The 18,395-nt window shown below is 44.2% G+C and overlaps 2 protein-coding genes and 1 long non-coding RNA gene across 7 annotated transcripts in view; 1 reads left to right on the forward strand and 2 right to left on the reverse strand.

Annotated features, from left to right (window-relative positions):
- The window catches only part of SLC25A53 (solute carrier family 25 member 53), a 56,024-nt gene that overhangs the window by 31,804 nt on the left and 5,825 nt on the right, over positions 1 to 18,395 (forward strand). Inside the window, exon 1 of one of the 5 annotated variants that reach the window (XM_023203025.1) lies at positions 13,285 to 13,416. The exons of 3 other annotated variants lie outside the window; for them this stretch is intronic. The gene's annotated coding sequence lies outside the window, so the exon portion shown is untranslated. Of the gene's footprint in view, positions 1 to 13,284; positions 13,417 to 14,319; positions 15,250 to 18,395 lie in introns of those variants that run through there. One more of the 5 variants, XM_023203026.1, reaches the window with a different exon arrangement.
- Positions 1,983 to 13,085, reverse strand: LOC111536636. Its single transcript, XR_002729788.3, has 5 exons — positions 12,948 to 13,085; positions 12,502 to 12,553; positions 12,194 to 12,310; positions 11,674 to 11,754; positions 1,983 to 3,247 (listed from the first exon to the last, which is right to left on the reverse strand). It is a non-coding gene; the product is annotated as an uncharacterized LOC111536636 (long non-coding RNA).
- ZCCHC18 (zinc finger CCHC-type containing 18) lies at positions 9,900 to 11,661 on the reverse strand. The gene has a single exon (XM_023203020.1). The coding sequence runs from the start codon at positions 11,629 to 11,631 to the stop codon at positions 10,414 to 10,416; it is 1,218 nt and encodes a 405-aa protein (XP_023058788.1). The 5' UTR covers positions 11,632 to 11,661; the 3' UTR covers positions 9,900 to 10,413.

Genomic DNA, 18,395 nt, shown 5'->3' on the forward strand with positions numbered 1-18,395 from the left:
TTTTTTTTTTTTTTTTTTTTTTTTTTGAGACGGAGTCTTGCTCTGTCACCCGGGCTGGAGTGCAGTGGCCGGATCTCAGCTCACTGCAAGCTCCGTCTCCCAGGTTCCCGCCATTCTCCTGCCTCAGCCTCCCGAGTAGCTGGGACTACAGGTGCCCGCCACCTCGCCCAGCTAGTTTTTTGTATTTTTTAGTAGAGACGGGGTTTCACCGTGTTAGCCAGGATGGTCTCGATCTCCTGACCTTGTGATCCACCCATCTCGGCCTCCCAAAGTGCTGGGATTACAGGCTTGAGCCACTGCGCCCGGCTTGCTATGACCCAACTTTTATAGAAAAAGAACAAGAATAGATATGTTTGTGTTTGTGTAAAAGCATCATCTGGAGGCACACACCCCAGACCAGACTGTGGGGAGCTGGGGAACTTTCACTTCTACTTTTTCCCCTTTCTGTGAAAGGTGTTTTTTGGGCTGGGTGTGGTGACTCACACCTGTAATTCCAGCACTTTGGGAGGCCGATATGGGCAGATCACTTGAGGTCAGGAGTTTGAGACCAGCCTGGCCAACATGGCAAAACCCCTTCTCTACTAAAAATACAAACATTAGCTGGGCATGGTGGTGTGTGCCTGTAATCCCAGCTACTAGGGAGACTGAGGCAATAGAATTTCTTGAAACCAGGAGGTGGGGGTTGCAGTGAGCCAAGATCATGCCACTGCACTCCAGCCTGGGCTACAATGAGACTTTGTCTCAAAAAAAAAAAAAAAAAAAGTTCTTTTTAGTTGAGCATGTGCTACACTAAACAATGTTACAATAAATTTTTTAATTGAATTTATTTTTATTTTGAGACAGGGTCTTGCTTTGTCACCCAGGCTGGAGTGTAGTGGCATGATCATAGCTCACTGCAGCCTCAACTTCCTGGGCTCAAATGATCCTCCTGCCTCAGTTCCCCAAGCAGCTAGGACTACAGGCATGTGCCACTATGCTTGGCTAATTTTTTCATTTTTATTTTTTGTAGAGATGGGGTATTGCTGGGTTGCCCAGGTTGGTCTCGAACTCTTGGCTTCAGCAATCCTCCGGAGCCTCCCAAAGTGTTGGGATTACAGGCATGAGCCACTGTGCCTGGCCAGAAATTGTTTTGAAAGGATAACCAGTAAAACATTAACCAATTTACAAGAGAAAAACAACCCCATCAAAAAGTAGGCAAAGGATATGAACAGACACTTCTCAAAAGAAGACATTTATGCAGCCAACAAACATGAAAAAATGCTCATCATCACTGGTCATTAGAGAAATACAAATCAAAACTACAATGAAATACCATCTCATGCCAGGTAGAATGGCGATCATTAAAAAGTCAGGAAACAACATATGCTGGCGAGGCTGTGGAGAAATAGGAACACTTTTACACTGTTGGTGGGAGTGTAAATTGGTGCAACCATTGTGGAAGACAGTGTGGCGATTCCTCAAGGATCTAGAACCAGAAATACCATTTGACCTAGCAATCCCATTACTGTGTATATACCCAAAGGATTATAAATCATTCTACTATAAAGACACATGCACATATATGTTTATTGCAGCACTATTCATAATAGCAAAGTCTTGGAACCAACCCAAATGCCCATCAATGATAGACTGGATAAAGAAAATGTGGCACATATATACCAGGGAATACTATACAGATATAAAAAAAGATGAGTTCATGTCCTTTGCAGGGACATGGATGAAGCTGGAAACCATCGTTATCAGCAAACTAACACAGGAACAGAAAAACCAAACACTGCATATTCTCACTTTTAAGTGGAAGTTGAACAATGAGAACACATGGACACAGGGAGGGGAACATCACACAGTGGGGCCTGTTGTGGGGTGGGGGGCTAGGGGAGGGATAGCATTAGCAGAAATACCTAATGTAGATGACAGGTTGATGGATGCAGCAAACCACCATGGCACGTGTATACCTATGTAACCTGCACATTCTGCACATGTATCCCAGAACTTAAAGTATAATTTAAAAAAAGGAAAAAAAAGGAAAAAAAAATCAACAAATCAGCAAACTACACAGAAGAGTATTAGAACAATTTATCTCAAATTTCTCTTCCATTGAGCTTCCTGCCTGACCCTAGAGCTCCCTCACCTCTTTGGCGTACCAGCTCCCATCCTTCAAAGTTTCTAAATTATTCTGTGGAGAATTTGAGCTGCTCTCTTCCTTTAGATCTGGGCCATCTCAGCTAGGTCCAGAGAGCCTCACTCACCTCCCCAACTAAGCAAGCATCCTTGGAGGTATGTTCTTCATGCAAGGGCAGTTCGTGCTCTGAGAGAATTTATTTGGTTAGCTTATAAAGGGATTATATTCTTTTCCCCTGCACATGAGAGAGAGTAGCTAAAGCCTTTAATGACATCCTCTGTGAAGGGTCTGGGAGGGACGGTTTAGGTAATCCATCTACAAGGGTGCTCAGAGAGTTTGGAGGGAAGCGATTGGTGTCATTATGATGGCATTCTATGGCACAGTACTTACAGTGCACCAGGCGCTCTTTTAAAGACTTCTCAAGTCTTCCTTCATTTAATTCTCACCACAACCCTGTCAGGGACTTCCTGTTATTGTCTCCGTTTTACTGATCAGGAAGCTGAAGCAGAGAAGTTAACTACTTTGCCCAAGTTCCTTTCCTCCTGTGAGGATAAGGAGCCAAAGGTTCAGGAATGCCCAATCACATCCCTCTTCTTGTCCAACCACCCAACCCCTCCACAAGAAACCTGACCAGCCACCTTTATACAAAGTACAGTTTTCAGATTGGAATACAAATATATCTCCTTGACTCCCTGCTCTGAGAGGTATTTCCTCTCAGACTCCCAAAAGCTGGATTGAGGAACATGGCTTAGTTGGTATAGTATAGCAAAATGTCCTGCTTGTTGAAACTGAATTTGTGATTATCTTCTTTTTCCTCAAGAAGTCATTGAGGGCTGTTGTATTCCTATAAAAGGAGAATTTAGAGTAGCCAAATAAAAAGAGGGGTGAAGTAGTCTCATTACAGAAAAAGGGAGTTTGAGCAGCCTTTTAGTAGTTGATTGCCTCAAGATGTGGTATTCAGCCAGGGTGAAGGGAAAGTGGTTGAGGCTGTGGATCTGGATGTTTACAGAAGCTTTTACCCATCCTGAGACTTCAATTCTGCTGTTGGTCTTCAGAGAAGTGTCTGCATCTGCTGAGAAGAAATCACCACTGCATTCCAGCCTGGGTGACAGAGCGAGAGTCCATCTCAAAAAAAAAAAAAAAAAAAAGAAATCAGCAGACATCTAAATTTGTACAAAAAACTAATAAACTTCTGGAAAAATGGACTCAGAATATAAGAAATGTACAAATAAAAAATATTTGGAATGTGTACTAAATGCCACTGAATTGTACACTTTAAAATGGTCAAAATGGTGAATTTTTTGTAACTTTTACCCCAATAAAAATTCTGGAACAAAAAGGGGAGATAGAACTATGGGTAGAATACAGAAGAATCAGGCCAGGGATGGTGGTTCACACCCGTAATCCCAACACTTTGGGAGACCAAGGCGGGAGGATCACTTGAGGCCAGGAATTTGAGACCAGCCTGGGCAACAGAGTGTGACTGCCATCTCTCTCTCTCTCTCTCTCTCTCTCTCTCTCTCTCTCTCTCTCTATATATATATATATATATATATATATATATATATATATGAATCATACCATTTGATGTGGTATCTAGTAATTGCTTTAAAATACTTCATCAAAATGTGGGGGACTGTAGATGAGACAAATTATGCAACATATTGATAATTCTTGAAGCTGAGTGATGGGTACATGGGGATCCATCATTCATTTTCTATAATTTCATGTGGGTTTGGAAAGTTCCATTGAAAATGTTAAAAACAACCCCCTCCTCCTGCCACATCATTTGAAAACTTAATTTGGAGAGTTTCTTAGAGCTGAATTGATCTTTAAATATTATTAAGTATTAAAGTCTCTAGTAGCTCAGAGTTAAAGGGTATTCCCAGCAAGTTAAGAGATGAGAAAGGGCCCTGAATGTGAGCCAGAGCTACTAAAGTAGGATGTGCCACAGGCCACCTCTCTTTCTGCTCTGGTTCCTGTGAAACATAGTGCTTGTTCCAGCAACATCACCTCTAGGAATGTATCCTCAGGAAATAATTGTTCACGTGTACAAACCTGTATGTGAATAAGGATGCTGTTCTCAGTGGGTTTATAACAGTGAAACAATGGAAACAAGGTAATGACTGGCTCTAAAGAGGCTGGTTTAATAAATCATGGATACAAGTAAATAATAGGATTTAATGCAGTTATGAAAAATAATCTAAATACCTTGGACCTCAGTTGCCTGGTTTATAAGTGAAGAAAGCCAAAGGAGAATTGTATTCCTCAACTAGTTTTAGGAGGCCAGCAAAACTTTGATACCAAAATCTCACAAAGACATTATACAGAGAGGAAAATTATAGGTGACTCTCTCTTACAGACATAGATCTAAAAATCCTAAACAAAATATTAGCAAATTGAATCCAGCAATATATAACAATTGTAATAAATCAGGACAAAATCTTGTTTATTCCAGGAATGCCTGGTTGTTTTATTATTAGAAACACAAATAATGTAATTTAGCATTTTACCTAATAAATGAGAAAGAAGCATATGATAATCTTGATAGATACAGAAAAAGCATTTCATAAAATTCAGCATCCATTGATTATTTTAAAAACATATGGTAAATTACGAATGGAAAGAAACATTTTTAAACTGATAAGTGGTATTTACTAAAAACCTGCAGCAAGCATCCACTTAACGTTGAATTGTTCAAAGTGGTCCCTTTGAGTTCAGGAATAAGACAAGAATGTCTCTTCTCACTACTTCTTGTACTCTAGGTCCCAGTCAATGCAGTTAGGTAAGAAAAAGAAATGTATATGGGTTGGTAAAGAAGAAATAAAACTGCCATCATTCACAGACGATGTGCTTGTGTATGCAGAAAAATTCTAAGGAAGCTACAGACTAAAATTATTAAGAGAGACTAGCAAAGTCAGTATACAATATCAACATCAAAATACCAGTTATATTTCTATACACCATCAATAAGCACTTAGAAAATGAAATTTAAACCAATATTTAATTTATACTAGCATACACAATTACCTTGAACGAAATGTAATAATAGACGTACAAAACCTGAAGCAAAAGTTATGAAGCTTTGTTGAGTGTCAAGTGTTTGTGAGAATGTGGAGCAACAGGAACTCTCAAACACTGATGGTGGAAGTGGGAATTGGTACAACTTTGGTATACAGTTTGGTGGTGTCTAGTGAAGTTGAAAATATACATAATCTATGAGCCAGCAATTCCTCTCCTACATATATACGTTGTATGTGCACTTATGTACCAGGAAACATTAAAAACATGTTCTTAGCAAGTTTTCATAATTGTCCCAAACTGGAAACAGCCCAAATGTCCATTGACAGTAAAAGGATAAATTCTTGTAAAGTCATAGAATGGAAAGCTGTAACACAATACTGAGAATGATGAACCAATGCCACATGCAACCAGGTTGAATCTCAGAAGCATAATTGTAAGGGCAATGAGCTGGATACAGAAGGATATATGCATTATGGTTCTATTTATATAAAGCTCAAGAAACAATAGTGTTTGGGCATCTATATTTGAGTGGTAAAGCTATAAAGAAAACTAAGAAAGCAATAGCCAAAACTGTCATGAGAGGGTTTGGTTTGGTTTGGTTTGGGAGAGAGGAAAGAGGTTGTGATTGGGCAAGGACTTACAGGAATTTCTGGAGTTCTGGTGTGTTCTGTTTCTTGATCTTTATGGTGATTTGCTCTATAATAATTTGTTAAGCTGTAAATTTTTATTTTATGCACTTCCCCCCCCCCCCACTCCCCCCCCCCCCCCCCCCGTTAGAGTGTTTTAGAATGTGGAAATTTTAAAATAAGATTTATCTCAGGGCTTGTTGTAAGAATGAGATGAAGTATAAAGCCATGTAGAGCTTGTAGAATATGCCTGGCACTTTGTAAGACCTTAATAAATGTTAACTGTCTAAACACAATACAGATTTGTTGTTATTATTGCTTCTCTTATTTGTTGCCAACCCTGCCCCCTGTCCATCATATTTGTTGCCAGTGTTTCTCAGCTTACTGTTGGTATTTTTGTTAATGCTGTCTTCCGAATTATCGCTCTTTTCCTTTATACTTTCTTTCATTAGTCTCAACCATAGAAAGTTCTCTCCAACCCAGAGATTTAACATGTATTGTGTTGCAGCTTTCAAAGGGGTTGCTTTTGAACATTTGATTCTTTTTATTCATTTTATAACAACAAAATATATGATTAAAAATATATGAAAAAATACATGATTAGTACATAATTGCATAAAATCTGCATTTACTTCTCAAATGTGTCTGGGATTCATATTTAGTGTCATGGGAGAAAGGAAATTGGCCTTTTTTCCAATCAGGTAATGAAGTTCTCCCCAGCACCACAAATTGAACAATTTATCTCTCCTCCACTCACTGTTGCAGCTGTCTTCTCTTGCATACTTCAAATTCAAAACCATTTGCACCAAAAGCATAGACTGGAAACTTGATACCTGAACTGAATGTGATAATGCAACTCTGAAGGGAGAGGGGATGGTTGCCAGGCAGCAGGAGGGATAGCTGCAGCAAGGAGAGAATGTGAAAGAAAGGTGGAAAAAGCCTGTGTCAAACAAGTATTCTTTAAAGGCTGCATCCTTGTGTATGGCGCACAAGCCACTTGCTGCTATGACGTTTGGCTAATTATGTCTGTTGACCTTGCTTTCCTCACGTATCATCTCTATATAATAATAACACCAACCTCATAGGGTCCTGTGCACATGAGGGCTAACTCAAGTAAGGAACACAGACTTTGGGGTCAGTCAGTCCAGTGTCTTATCCTTGACTGTACCACCAAATAGCTACATGACCCTAAGTACGTTTTCTGACTTCCCGGCCTGTTTCATCATCTGAAATATGTGTCAATTAATAGTAATTAAATTAATAGCAAATTAGAAATAGAAAGTAATACTTATCTTGAGGGAGTTGCTATGAAAAGCTAATAATACGTTTTAAAGGTTTGGCACTGGGTGCCTGGCATGTAATAAGCTTGGAATAAATTGCACTTGCAGTGATTTTAATTTTTATTGCTATTGCGGAAGGATCAGGAAGGGAAAGAATATTCAGCAAAAGAGACTGAGAAGTAGGCACCAAAAAGATCTGGGAGAGGGAAACCGTGAGATGATGTCATGGAAACAAGGGAAAATAGTATCAAGAAGGAGGGAGATAATGCAAAAGGAGGTCATTCAAAGGCTGGTTTCTCCTGACAAGACAAAAGAGCAATTTTCATCTCTTAGCGACTAATGAGAATGAAGGGAGAAAGGAAAGGAAAAAACGATAATTATAAATGAAGGGTATTGAACACAAAATTTTCTAAAAGCCTTCTTTCACTTAACCCTGTGATCACTCCAAGTCTTCTTTGTCTTCCAGTTGGGGAAAATACATACTTCTTGAATAAAGGAAAGCCAGGGTGACACAAAATGAAATAAAAAGTATCACTTTTGCATCATTTTGGTGAAGTAAAAATTTAGACAGTTTCAGGTTTACACAACAGAGGACAGGATGAGGGGGGAAGGAAAGGGGATGAATTGCAGAGCAGGTTTTCAAAGTAATGATCTTGAACCTCCAAGCTAACTCCAGTGAAAAGGAGGGTGGGGGTAGGTGTAGCATTTATTCCTCTTTTCACTCTACCTGGTTTCAGAAAGAAATCATGACGGTGTATCTAGGTAAATCATTCAATAGCATTTATAGATTGAATTTGAGAAAAGGTGAGCAGGAAGTGGAACTATATTCTAATCTCGGAGAGATGAGTGGGCAAATCCCCTCCAAGGATAGATTGCAGGAGACATAGGAAGGAATAAGGGGCTGTAAGAGCCGGGTAGTGTTGGGGGACCCTGTGGCTTTGGGGGCTTGATGAAGCTGCCTCCTGCCTGGGTGGTGGGTTCCTCTTCGCCTGTGGTGAGATGGAGGTGGCTGCCAGGGGCCAGAGGTGCCCCAGATGGATGCAAAAAGTGGGTCTCTTGAACCTTTACTCCTGCTCAATTCTCAGCTAAAAGGTCACAGGCAGAGGGGCCCTCCCAGTCTACTGGACATGAGCATTAAGGAGGCTGAGGCTTAAGGCCATCATGGAATGCGGAGGAGGGGGAGGTGATGATGGGCAGAGCACATGAGGCTGAGCCTCCATCTCCCCCCACCAAGAGGTGAGTGTGGCTCCAGGGAAGGGGAGTGGTGGTAAAGTGCAATTGTGAGAAGATGGATGGAGCAAGGGGGATAGGAATGAGATTGCGGGGATATGGATGAAGCAGGGGGATCTGAATGAGATTGTGGGGATATGGATGGAGCGGGGGGGGAGGGGGGGTGAGAATGGGGGTGTGGGGATGGGGAGGGAGCGGGGGGATAGGAATGAGACAGGATACAGGTGGAGCAGGAAGGATCTGAATGAGACTATGAGGATATGCATGGAGTAGGGGGGATCTGAATGAGATTGTGGGGATATGGGTGGAACAGGGGGATAGGAATGAGACTGAGGATACAGATGGAGCAGGAAGGATCTGAATGAGATTGTGAGGATATGCATGGAGCAGGGGGAACTGAATGGGATTGTGGGGATATGGATGGAGCAGGGGGGTATGAATGGGACTGTGAGGACATGGATTGAGCAGAGGGGATAGGAATGTGATTGTAGGGATATGGATGGAGCAGGGTGATAGGAATGAGATTGTCGGGACATGGATGGAGCAGTGAGGATAGGAATGAGATTGTGGGGATATGGATGGAGCAGTGGGGATAGGAATGGGATTATGGGGATGTGGATGAAGCAAGGGAAAGGGACCAGGGAAGAGCAGAGTTGGGGGTGATTCTGGAAGGAGAGCACTCCAAGGCAGATTCTGGGCCTGGCAGCCCTGGGAAGGCTGCATTGGGCTCCTTGCAGTGTGTGGCTTCTACTCCTCCCTGGGGGCCTCAGCCTAGACCCTTTTGTCCCCCATCGGCCTGCTAGCCTAATTAAGAGTCCCAGCCTCCACTCCTCCCACCACATAGCCCAGGGTTCTGTGTGAAACCTGTGGGTCTGCAGTTTCTGCCAGGCCTCCTGTCCCTGTCACTGTAGATGGGAGCCCACTAGCCTGGCCATCATACCCCTTCCCCTCTCCCCTGTCCTTCTGTCCTCCACCTACATAGCTCTGTGCTCCTTTCCCTGAGGTGTCAGCTCTGGCTGCTGCACACCCTGTCTTGTCAGCCCAGGGGCCCCCTCTTTCCTCCCAGGCAAACTCCCTCAGGTCCTCAGGTCTGCATTCATTTCACTCCACTCCTTGCCTTAAATGAAATCATTCCTCCCTGCACCTTGCCAGTCTTGACCTCTTCGTGAGGATAGGGACTACTGTACCTACAAGAAACTTGGGACCCTTGGGGATAGAAGTTACATGTCATCTTTTATCACCCTCTAATCTGAGGTCAAGAGATGGGGCAGGAGTAGTTGTCCCTTCCCAATACAAACAGGAATGGAGCCTCCGGAATACCCATTTTCAATTTTTGTCCCTGCTCTTCCCCATCTGATGTGTCATGATATGTTCAAGAAGAAAACATTGGAACATTATTAACTCATGGGTGCAAGGGTTGGCTCTATGACCTAGGAGACAGGTCAGTTGTGTTAAGGGGTTGTATGGGAGATATTCAGTCCATTTCAGTTTCCTTTCTCCTTTCCTACAAATGAGGTTGATAAAAACCCATCCTCCTGGTATGACCTCCACTTACAGCTTCTATATTTAGTTTCATTTTTCTTTATCTTTCTAAAAGTGACATCACACAGAGACATGAAATAAGATGTTTATATATATTCATTGACATAGAAGTCCACAAGATACATTATTTGGTAAAAAAATACACAGTATAGAACAGTGCTTATATTTGATCACTCTTATCTATACATGTATCTATCTGGATACACAGGTACAGGGAGATATCTGGAAGGACATTCACCAAAGGGCTGACAATGGTTACAAAAGGGTGCTGAGTTTCAGGTAATTTGTACTTTAGTTTTTGTATCTTCCTTTATTTTTGAAGGTTTATTGAAAAGATGCTCCTTTCATAAAAAGTAGAAAGTCATCAAAGAAATAGACACATGGAGAATAGACTCTTAAGCCGGCAGAGAAGGGAGCAGGGACAGAGGTCACACCATTTCCCTCCACTGTGCTGGTATGCAAGACCTCTTCTCTTTCCCAAAGGAAAACTGCTTTGTGGATTCATGCAGTTAGAAACCCACCCTCCTCTCCTGTTATTCCCATTACTCTGAATACAGTTAAGAACTCATTTAGGGCTGGGTCTAGATCCTTACTGTGGCTCAAAAGCATCACTGTGTTCTCCAGGGACATCTTTTGACCTGTCCTCTGTATGTGTCAGCTCCTGCAGGGTGATGATCAGATTCTCAAAAACCTGGGCCTTGTTGCTCTCATTGTCACAGGTTTCTTCTGAGTGGCCCTCCTCACCACAATATGAACAGCAGATTGTGTATTTTCGCTTCCTGGCTCTACAAATATTCCCAGGACCATCATTCTTATACCCAGAACCACCACTGGTAGAAAGGGACTGAGCCCCAGAATTGTTGGGGGAATCAATAACCAGCACTGGATCCAGAGGTCTGGCTCTTCCTCTGAAGGGAGGGACACCTGTGGGTGTCAGTGGAGGGTCCAGAGACACCACCAGGATCACATCCTCATCGGAGTCATCAAGGGTATCATCTATTTTTATCACGTTGCAGTTACAGTTAGCACTGCCGATTGCTGTTGGCTGGGCGCCCTGAAATGCCACAGGGCTGGCTGCCTTCTCCATTATTGGCCCAGACCTTTTCGGCCTCTTCTGTTTCATAAAAGCATCATCCCAATCCTCTTCCTCCCTTATCATCTTGATTAACTCCAGGAAATTGGGAAGCCGCTCCTGCGCATTTGCATACATCCTGAGAAGATGCTTAATTTTAAGCCTGAAGCACAGGTCCCTATTCAGCTCAGCGCCTAAAAGAAGCTGTTGCAAGCAAGTCTGGTTTGCATCTTTCTCAGCTAGGATGCCAGCCTGAATAGCATTCTGGAGCTGCAACTCTAAATGGATCACATAAAGGGAGGCTTTCTCCCCTTGTGCCTGCAGGGTGTTAACAAATTTACCATGGGCAGTCACACTGCTTTCAGACTCCCCAAACACCAATTTCATGGCCTGCAAGAAATCTGCTACACTTAGGTTGGGGTTGGCCGCCTGAAGCAAACGCATGACCTCCCGGGCAGGGCCCCTAAGTGTTTTCATCAAGCGCTTGAGTTTTTCCTCCTCAGACATACTCCAATCTGGCAGGACCCCATTGACTTGGATCAGCCAGTTTTCAAAGGTTTCTTTCCCCTGGGCTGGCACCACTCTCCCCGAGAACAACTTCATGTTTCTCTCTGCCATGTTGACCACTAAAGGACCAAGACTCCTCCCCAGAGACCTCAACATGGAATGGGCCCAAGGCGGCAAAGGTGCATTCTGCTGCCTGCTGTTACCCACACGCGCAGTGATGCTAGCCATGACTGACGACGACAGGGTATCTGAATACAACAAGATACTCACGCTTTTTGGAAAAGCCTTATCTGCAGGATTCTCCAAAGCAACGTTCATGGGCTGTGCCTGTCTTGTATTTCAGTAGGGATTCTAAGGAAAATAAAAACGGTTAATAAGATAGTGGGCTGTGTGGAAGCAGTCTGCAGTAGCATTCTCGATCTTCCTGAATAACGTTGTAGTGCATTTTCTATCTGCCCAGTGCCTTAACAATACCCTGCAGGAGACTGGCAATTACAACATTCCAGAGCTAGCAGGTTTCCCTGGACTAGTAGGTAGTTTTTCAGAGCCACATCCATCCACTCCTGCCTGTACTCCAGGAGGGGCGACAACTGTTGCTTCTAATTCTAGATGACATAGTGTTTGGAGCTTATACTGGGCCCTCAAAACGGAACTCAATGGTTGTGGGTCACAGATTTATGGTAATAAGAAACCATTAACCTCATGGCCTCAGGTCTCAATCACATCCCCTTGTCAACGTTTACCCCGTTATTTCTCAGATTCTTACATGAACTCGGATACTAGCATTCACCTTTATTTTACGTGCCGCCTCTGCAACAGGTGCCTGTCGTGAGAAAATTAACCTCTGGGGTAGAGCCGACTTTTGTCCACTGGGGGTCGCATGTCCCAGTCCTCAGGGCCTCAAAGACTGTGACGCGAAGGAGGGAAAGGAAGGATTGGAAGCAGCTTCATCGGAAAACCTGATACCTCCCCTCCACCGGCTTCACTGTCGCCAGGCAGAAAATTCCCTCTCCCATCTTCTGAACGCAAGCCATAGTGCCTCCTGCCCACCGCCCCCCCACCCCGCCTTACATTTCCTCCAGGAGACCCTCGCCCTACCAGCTCTGCAATCCGCCGCTCAGAATCCAAGTTCGGATTTGGCTTTGATGACCTGCCAGGGAGAAAGAGACAGGAAGTTGGATAACCTCCCACCCCCATATTCCTTCCCAGGAAGAGAGGAGGAGATGCAAAAGGGGTTCAAGACAGCTTTCGATCGTCTCCTCCCGCCCCTTAACACCTCCCCGAACACACCCCCACCCCCGACGCCCAACAACACCCCCGATCTCCGACAACACCCCCACCCACCTTAATCCAGGCAAATCCTAAATCCTACCCAGTTGGCAGCATCCAGATGAACCACAACTCCTTCCTCAGCGCAACCAGGCCAAGGGAATGCTCCATCCCCTGCCTCGCAGTTACGGATTCTCCAAGCCGGGCGCCGCCCAGTCCTGGCGGGGCTTCCCCCACCCCTCTCCGCGCCGGGCAATCGCGCGCTCTTTCTTTACCTACGCTCCACTGGTAGGCAGCATGTGCTCCCGCGTCGACAGCTCTGTTTCGCCTTCCGGTCCCCGTAGCTCTGCAGGGGAACATCTCTGGCGCCTCCTCGGCCGCTAAGCGACCCGGGGCTGCCAGACCTAGCGAGTGCTTCGCATGACCGCCCAGCAAGGGGTAGCCGAGTTGAGGCAGCGCGGTTCCCAAGGCAGCCACGGCTGCGCCCACCCTCCAGTTCGGCCCTCCGGGCAGCAGCGGTTGCTTTCAGTCTCTGCCCATTGAGACAAAGGAGTGTGACGAGCCGGGCGACGCGGCCAATCAGCGGGGCGAGGGGGCGGCCTCCCCGCGCAGCCTCGGGCCCCGAAGCTACTGCTAGCAAGAAGGGGGTGCGGGAGGGCGGGGGCTGCGGCAGACAGGCGCGGGAGCCGGCACGGCGTCAAGTGCAGCTCGGACGCACGGACTGGGCCCATTTCCCTTTCATCCGTGAGTTTGCTGCTACCCCATCGCTTCCCTTCTCCCTATCCCCTTCCACCTCGGCTCTCCTCCCGGCTTTGAGACCGGATGCCTTAAACACGAGGTGGGACAGAAACCAAGTGAACAATGAGAGTTCCTCACCTTTGTATAGGCGGAAGGGGGGAAACAGCGTTTACTGAGTGCTTTTTGTGTGCAGAGGCGCCTGCATGGACATCTCCTTTCCTCTTCTCAGCAGCCCTGTGAAGGAGGTAGCAGCGTACCCATTTAACAGGAAAGGACTGAAGCACCCAGGCAGTACAGTTAGGAAGTGCAGAGCTAAGAGCTCACACCCAAGTCAACATGTCTGACTTCAAAGGCTGCCCCTTGCCAACACTCCTCTGTTCTGTCAGATTAGGGGATAGTGGAGAAAAACCAAGGCCAGGATGGGAGGACCAACTTGGGATTGCATAGAATTGGTGAGCAAGAACCGTTATCTCCATTTCGCAGATGAAGAAACTGAGCCAGAGAGAGAAAGAGGTTACTCGTTTTGGCCTGTATCCTGCAGCAAATAAGTTACAGCATCCAACCTAGCACCTGTATGTTGCTCTCTAGATGCTAATTCTTTGCCCTGCAGCGCTGCCTGGAGAGTATTTTTGCACAGGTAGTCTCAAACCATCTCAACAGCAGTCTCAATGTGATGATAGTGCTGAGGGAGGGGGTGAGGAGGTAGTGGGAAGAGGGCTGAGGGAAGATGAAGGCAACCTTTATGGTGCCCATTGTACAGAAGAGGAAACTCTTTTTGACACTTTTCTTTCTTGTTTCTTTTTTTATTATTAATTTTTTTTCTTTTTCTTTCTTTCTTTTTTTTTTTTTTTTTTTTTAACACAACAAGCTGCCTGTTTTTTAAAAGCAACATTATTTCTACAGCCCTTTGTGACCCCAAAGAGGCCAGGCTCAGAGAGGTAAAATGATTTATCTGAAAACACAAGGTGAAGCCAAAATTTGAACCAAGTCTCTGAATCCAGAACTCATGCTATTAACCAAAGTGTGAGTACAAGGTGGGCTGCCTCAGAACCATTTTGGAGAGCTTGTTATAAATGTAGCTTATTGGGCCTTACCCCTGGGGGATTTTGATGTAGTAGGACTAGGGGTGAAGAGTGTGATTGTAGTTTTAACCAGCCCTGTAGTTGATTCTGAGGTGTAGAGAGATTCGTGAACCACTGTTCTAAACACCACCATGTGATGCTGAAGGTTATGAGTAAATGGGCCTGTCATCAGTGTATCTGTCCATGGCATATCTGTCATGAAATGTAACTCCAGAGCACAGGTTCCTACCCGCGGTCCTTCCTGGAATTGTATGCAAAGAATCTGGACTCCGTACATTCTTCTGAGTCCACAGCTTTGCAGATTTTCAAATGGGTCTGTCATAACATCTTCCCTCTTCAAGCCATGCTTGACGAAGAAGTGTGAGAAATAAAACCCCATTTAACCTAACCCCCAAACCACAGCTCTCTGTTGCTGATATAGCTCTTTCATTTCCTGGCTCAAGGACAGGTTGCTAGGTTGCCCTTCTGTGAGCTCTTCAGGGGACTTCTCCTTTGCTGGATTTGGCATCACTGGCCCCAGAGAAGGAGCAACTCCATGGAAACGGCATGCAGGGTTGTCCAAAGTGAATGGCCGTGAAGGCAGTAGCTGGAAAACCTGCTCCATTTTTCCCTGACTTAGAGAGCAGGTATTACTTCCTTTATGTATAGTGTGGCTAGGAGGCTCCTGTGGGGCTTGTTCTTGACTCCTGATGTTTAGAAGCAAGTAAACAGTCTGATGCCCTTCAGCTGCTGTTGGCTTCATCTTCAGTCTGCCAAGGTACTTCACTTGCTCCTTTCCACCCTCTTATTTACAACCCCAAGATCTAGAGTTCCTTGGAGTAAACAATACAGATTTGGAGATAAAGCACCTTCTATCTCAGGATCATGGCCTGTGGATGGAACAGTGGGGTAGTGGTGGTGGAGGGTGGAAACTGTGGATGTATGGAGAAGGCAGGTTGCTCACCTTGCACACTCAGGGGTGATGCTGGCAGTAGCTCTTAGGTTTCCTTCAGACTTTGGCTTCTGCTCCCCTGTCCCGTGACATCTGACTCTTGCCTCCCAGAAGACTCTTGTTCAGTGTTTAAATTGGCTTCATCACCAAATTAGGTATTTGCAGCTGGACTTGGTAGGGATGGAATCACATAAGACCAAGAATAGGTCTCAGAGCTCTGACAAAAATAATGACGGGAAATGGATTGTGTAAAGTGGCCAGGGTTGGGCTACTAGAACAAAGCAAGGGACTCTTCATGCAGGGATGGGGGGAATATTAGCAACCTGGCTCCAGTTGGATACAGGACATCCTATCTCTGGCCTCATGTGTGTGAGTGTGTTCCAACTGATGGCTCTAATGAGATCACATTTTCTAATTTCAAAAAATAAACCTTAAAGGCTTGAAGGTTTGGAGATAAAGCTTTCAGCTGAAACAATAATAGCTGCCTTTGGCTGCCTGCCTCCTTTGTGCCAGGAACTTTCTATCTGTTATCTCTTTTAAGCTTCTCAGTAACCGTGTTGAGACAGCCATTGTATCCCATTTTGCAGACAGGGAAACTGAATTTCAGGGATGTTATGTAACTTGTGTTAGGCTTCACAACTTGTAAGTGGAGGCACTGAGACTGCAGGCCAGGGATGTCAAACACCAAAGCCCATGAAAACTCTTCTTTGCTGCCTTCCAAACAAGCAGTCCAAAATGCATTCTGCAGATGACCCAGTTCATTAGACCAACTGCAGTCTTTAGAACAATTTAATTGTTATCGTGCCTTTATTCCTATTATCTATTTTTTTGACTTTTAAAATTGTATATATATATATATTTTTTATTATACTTTAAGTTCTAGGGTACATGTGCACAACGTGCAGGTTTGTTACATATGTATACGTGTGCCATGCTGGTGTGCTGCACCCATTAACTCGTCATTTACATTAGGTATATCTCCTAATGCTATCCCTTCCCCCTACCCCCTCCCCACAATAGGACCCGGTGTGTGATGCTCCCCTTTCTGTGTCCAAGTGATCTCATTGTTCAATTCCCACCTGTGAGTGAGAACATGCGGTATTTGGTTTTCTGTTCTTGTGATAGTTTGCTGGGAATGATGGTTTCCAGCTGCATCCATGTCCCAACAAAGGACACGAACTCATCCTTTTTCATGGCTGCATAGTATTCCATGGTGTATAGGTGCCACATTTTCTTAATCCAGTCTGTCACTGATGGACATTTGGGTTGATTCCAAGTCTTTGCTATTGTAAATAGTGCCGCAATAAACATACGTGGGCATGTGTCTTTATAGCAGCATGACTTATAATCCTTTGCGTATATCCCCAGTAATGGGATGGCTGGGTCAAATGGTATTTCTAGTTCTAGATCCTTGAGGAATCGCCACACTGTTTTCCACAATGGTTGAACTAGTTTACCGTCCCACCAACAGTGTAAAAGTGTTCCTATTTCTCCACATCCTCTCCAGCACCTGTTGTTTCCTGACTTTTTAATGATTGCCATTCTAACTGGTGTGAGATGGTATCTCATTGTGGTTTTGATTTGCATTTCTCTGATGGCGAGTGATGATGAGCATTTTTTCATGTGTCTATTGGCTGTATGAATGTCTTCTTTGGAGAAGTGTCTGTTCATATCCTTTGCCCACTTTTTGATGGGGTTGTTTGTTTTTTTTCTTGTAAATTTGATTGAGTTATTTATAGGTTCTGGATATTAGCCCTTTGTCAGACGAGTAGATTGCAAAAATTTTCTCCTATTCTGTAGGTTGCCTGTTCACTCTGACGGTAGTTTCTTTTGCTGTGCAGAAGCTCTTTAGTTTAATGAGATCCCATTTGTCAATTTTGGCTTTTGTTGCCATTGCTTTTGGTGTTTTAGACATGAAGTCCTTGCCCATGCCTATGTCCTGAATGGTATTACCTAGGTTTTCTTCTAGGGTTTTTATGGTTTTAGGTCTAACATTTAAGTCTCTAATCCATCTTGAATTAATTTTCATATAAGGAGTAAAGGAAAAGATCCAGATTCAGCTTTCTACTTATGGCTAGCCAATTTTCCCAGCACCATTTATTAAATAGGGAATCCTTTCCCTATTTCTTGTTTTTGTCAGGTTTGTCAAAGATCAGATGGCTGTAGATGTGTAGTATTATTTCTGAGGGCTCTGTTCTGTTCCATTGGTCTATATCTCTGTTTTGGTACCAGTACCATGCTGTTTTGGTTACTGTAGCCTTGTAGTATTGTTTGAAGTCAGGTAGCATGATGCCTCCAGCTTTGTTCTTTTGGCTTAGGATGGTCTTGGCAATGCAGGGTCTTTTTTGGTTCCATATGAACTTTAAAGCAGTTTTTTCCAATTCTGTGAAGAAAGTCATTGGTAGCTTAATGATGATGGCATTGAATCTATAAATTACCTTATCTCATTTTTTAAAAATGAAATTACTAATATAACTTATGGAGCAACTTATATACCAGGTGCTGTGCTAAGCACTTTCTGTACTTTGTCTCATGCATCCTTCATGACAATCATTTTACATATAAGGATACTGAGGATCAACAAGATGATAAAACTTGGCCAAAGTTATAAAGCTAGGAAGTGACAGAGTGAAATTCAAATCCAGGGCTGGCTGAATCCAGAGCCCATGTCTGTACCCTACAGCACAATGCAGTGGGGAAGACAAGGTGGTCCCCCTCTTAAATGGGCTCCTCTCTGTCAACCACAGCTCTGTTTCCTTCTCACCACATGGGGTAGGCCAGCCCCATGCACAACTCACACTTTTCAGCCTATGTGCCTTAGGCCACTTCCTCAGCCTAGAATGTTTGCCCTTACTCCCCTACCTAACAACAGCATATTCTATTCTACTCAGTTAAGGATTGAGTCATATGCCCCTTCTGAGGTAGAATAAATTGCTCGTCTTTTTGTTTCCACCTTCATTAGTATACCCTTT

The sequence above is a fragment of the Piliocolobus tephrosceles genome, chromosome 12 (genome assembly GCF_002776525.5).
Source record: "Piliocolobus tephrosceles isolate RC106 chromosome 12, ASM277652v3, whole genome shotgun sequence".
Classification (NCBI taxonomy): Eukaryota; Metazoa; Chordata; class Mammalia; order Primates; family Cercopithecidae; genus Piliocolobus; species Piliocolobus tephrosceles.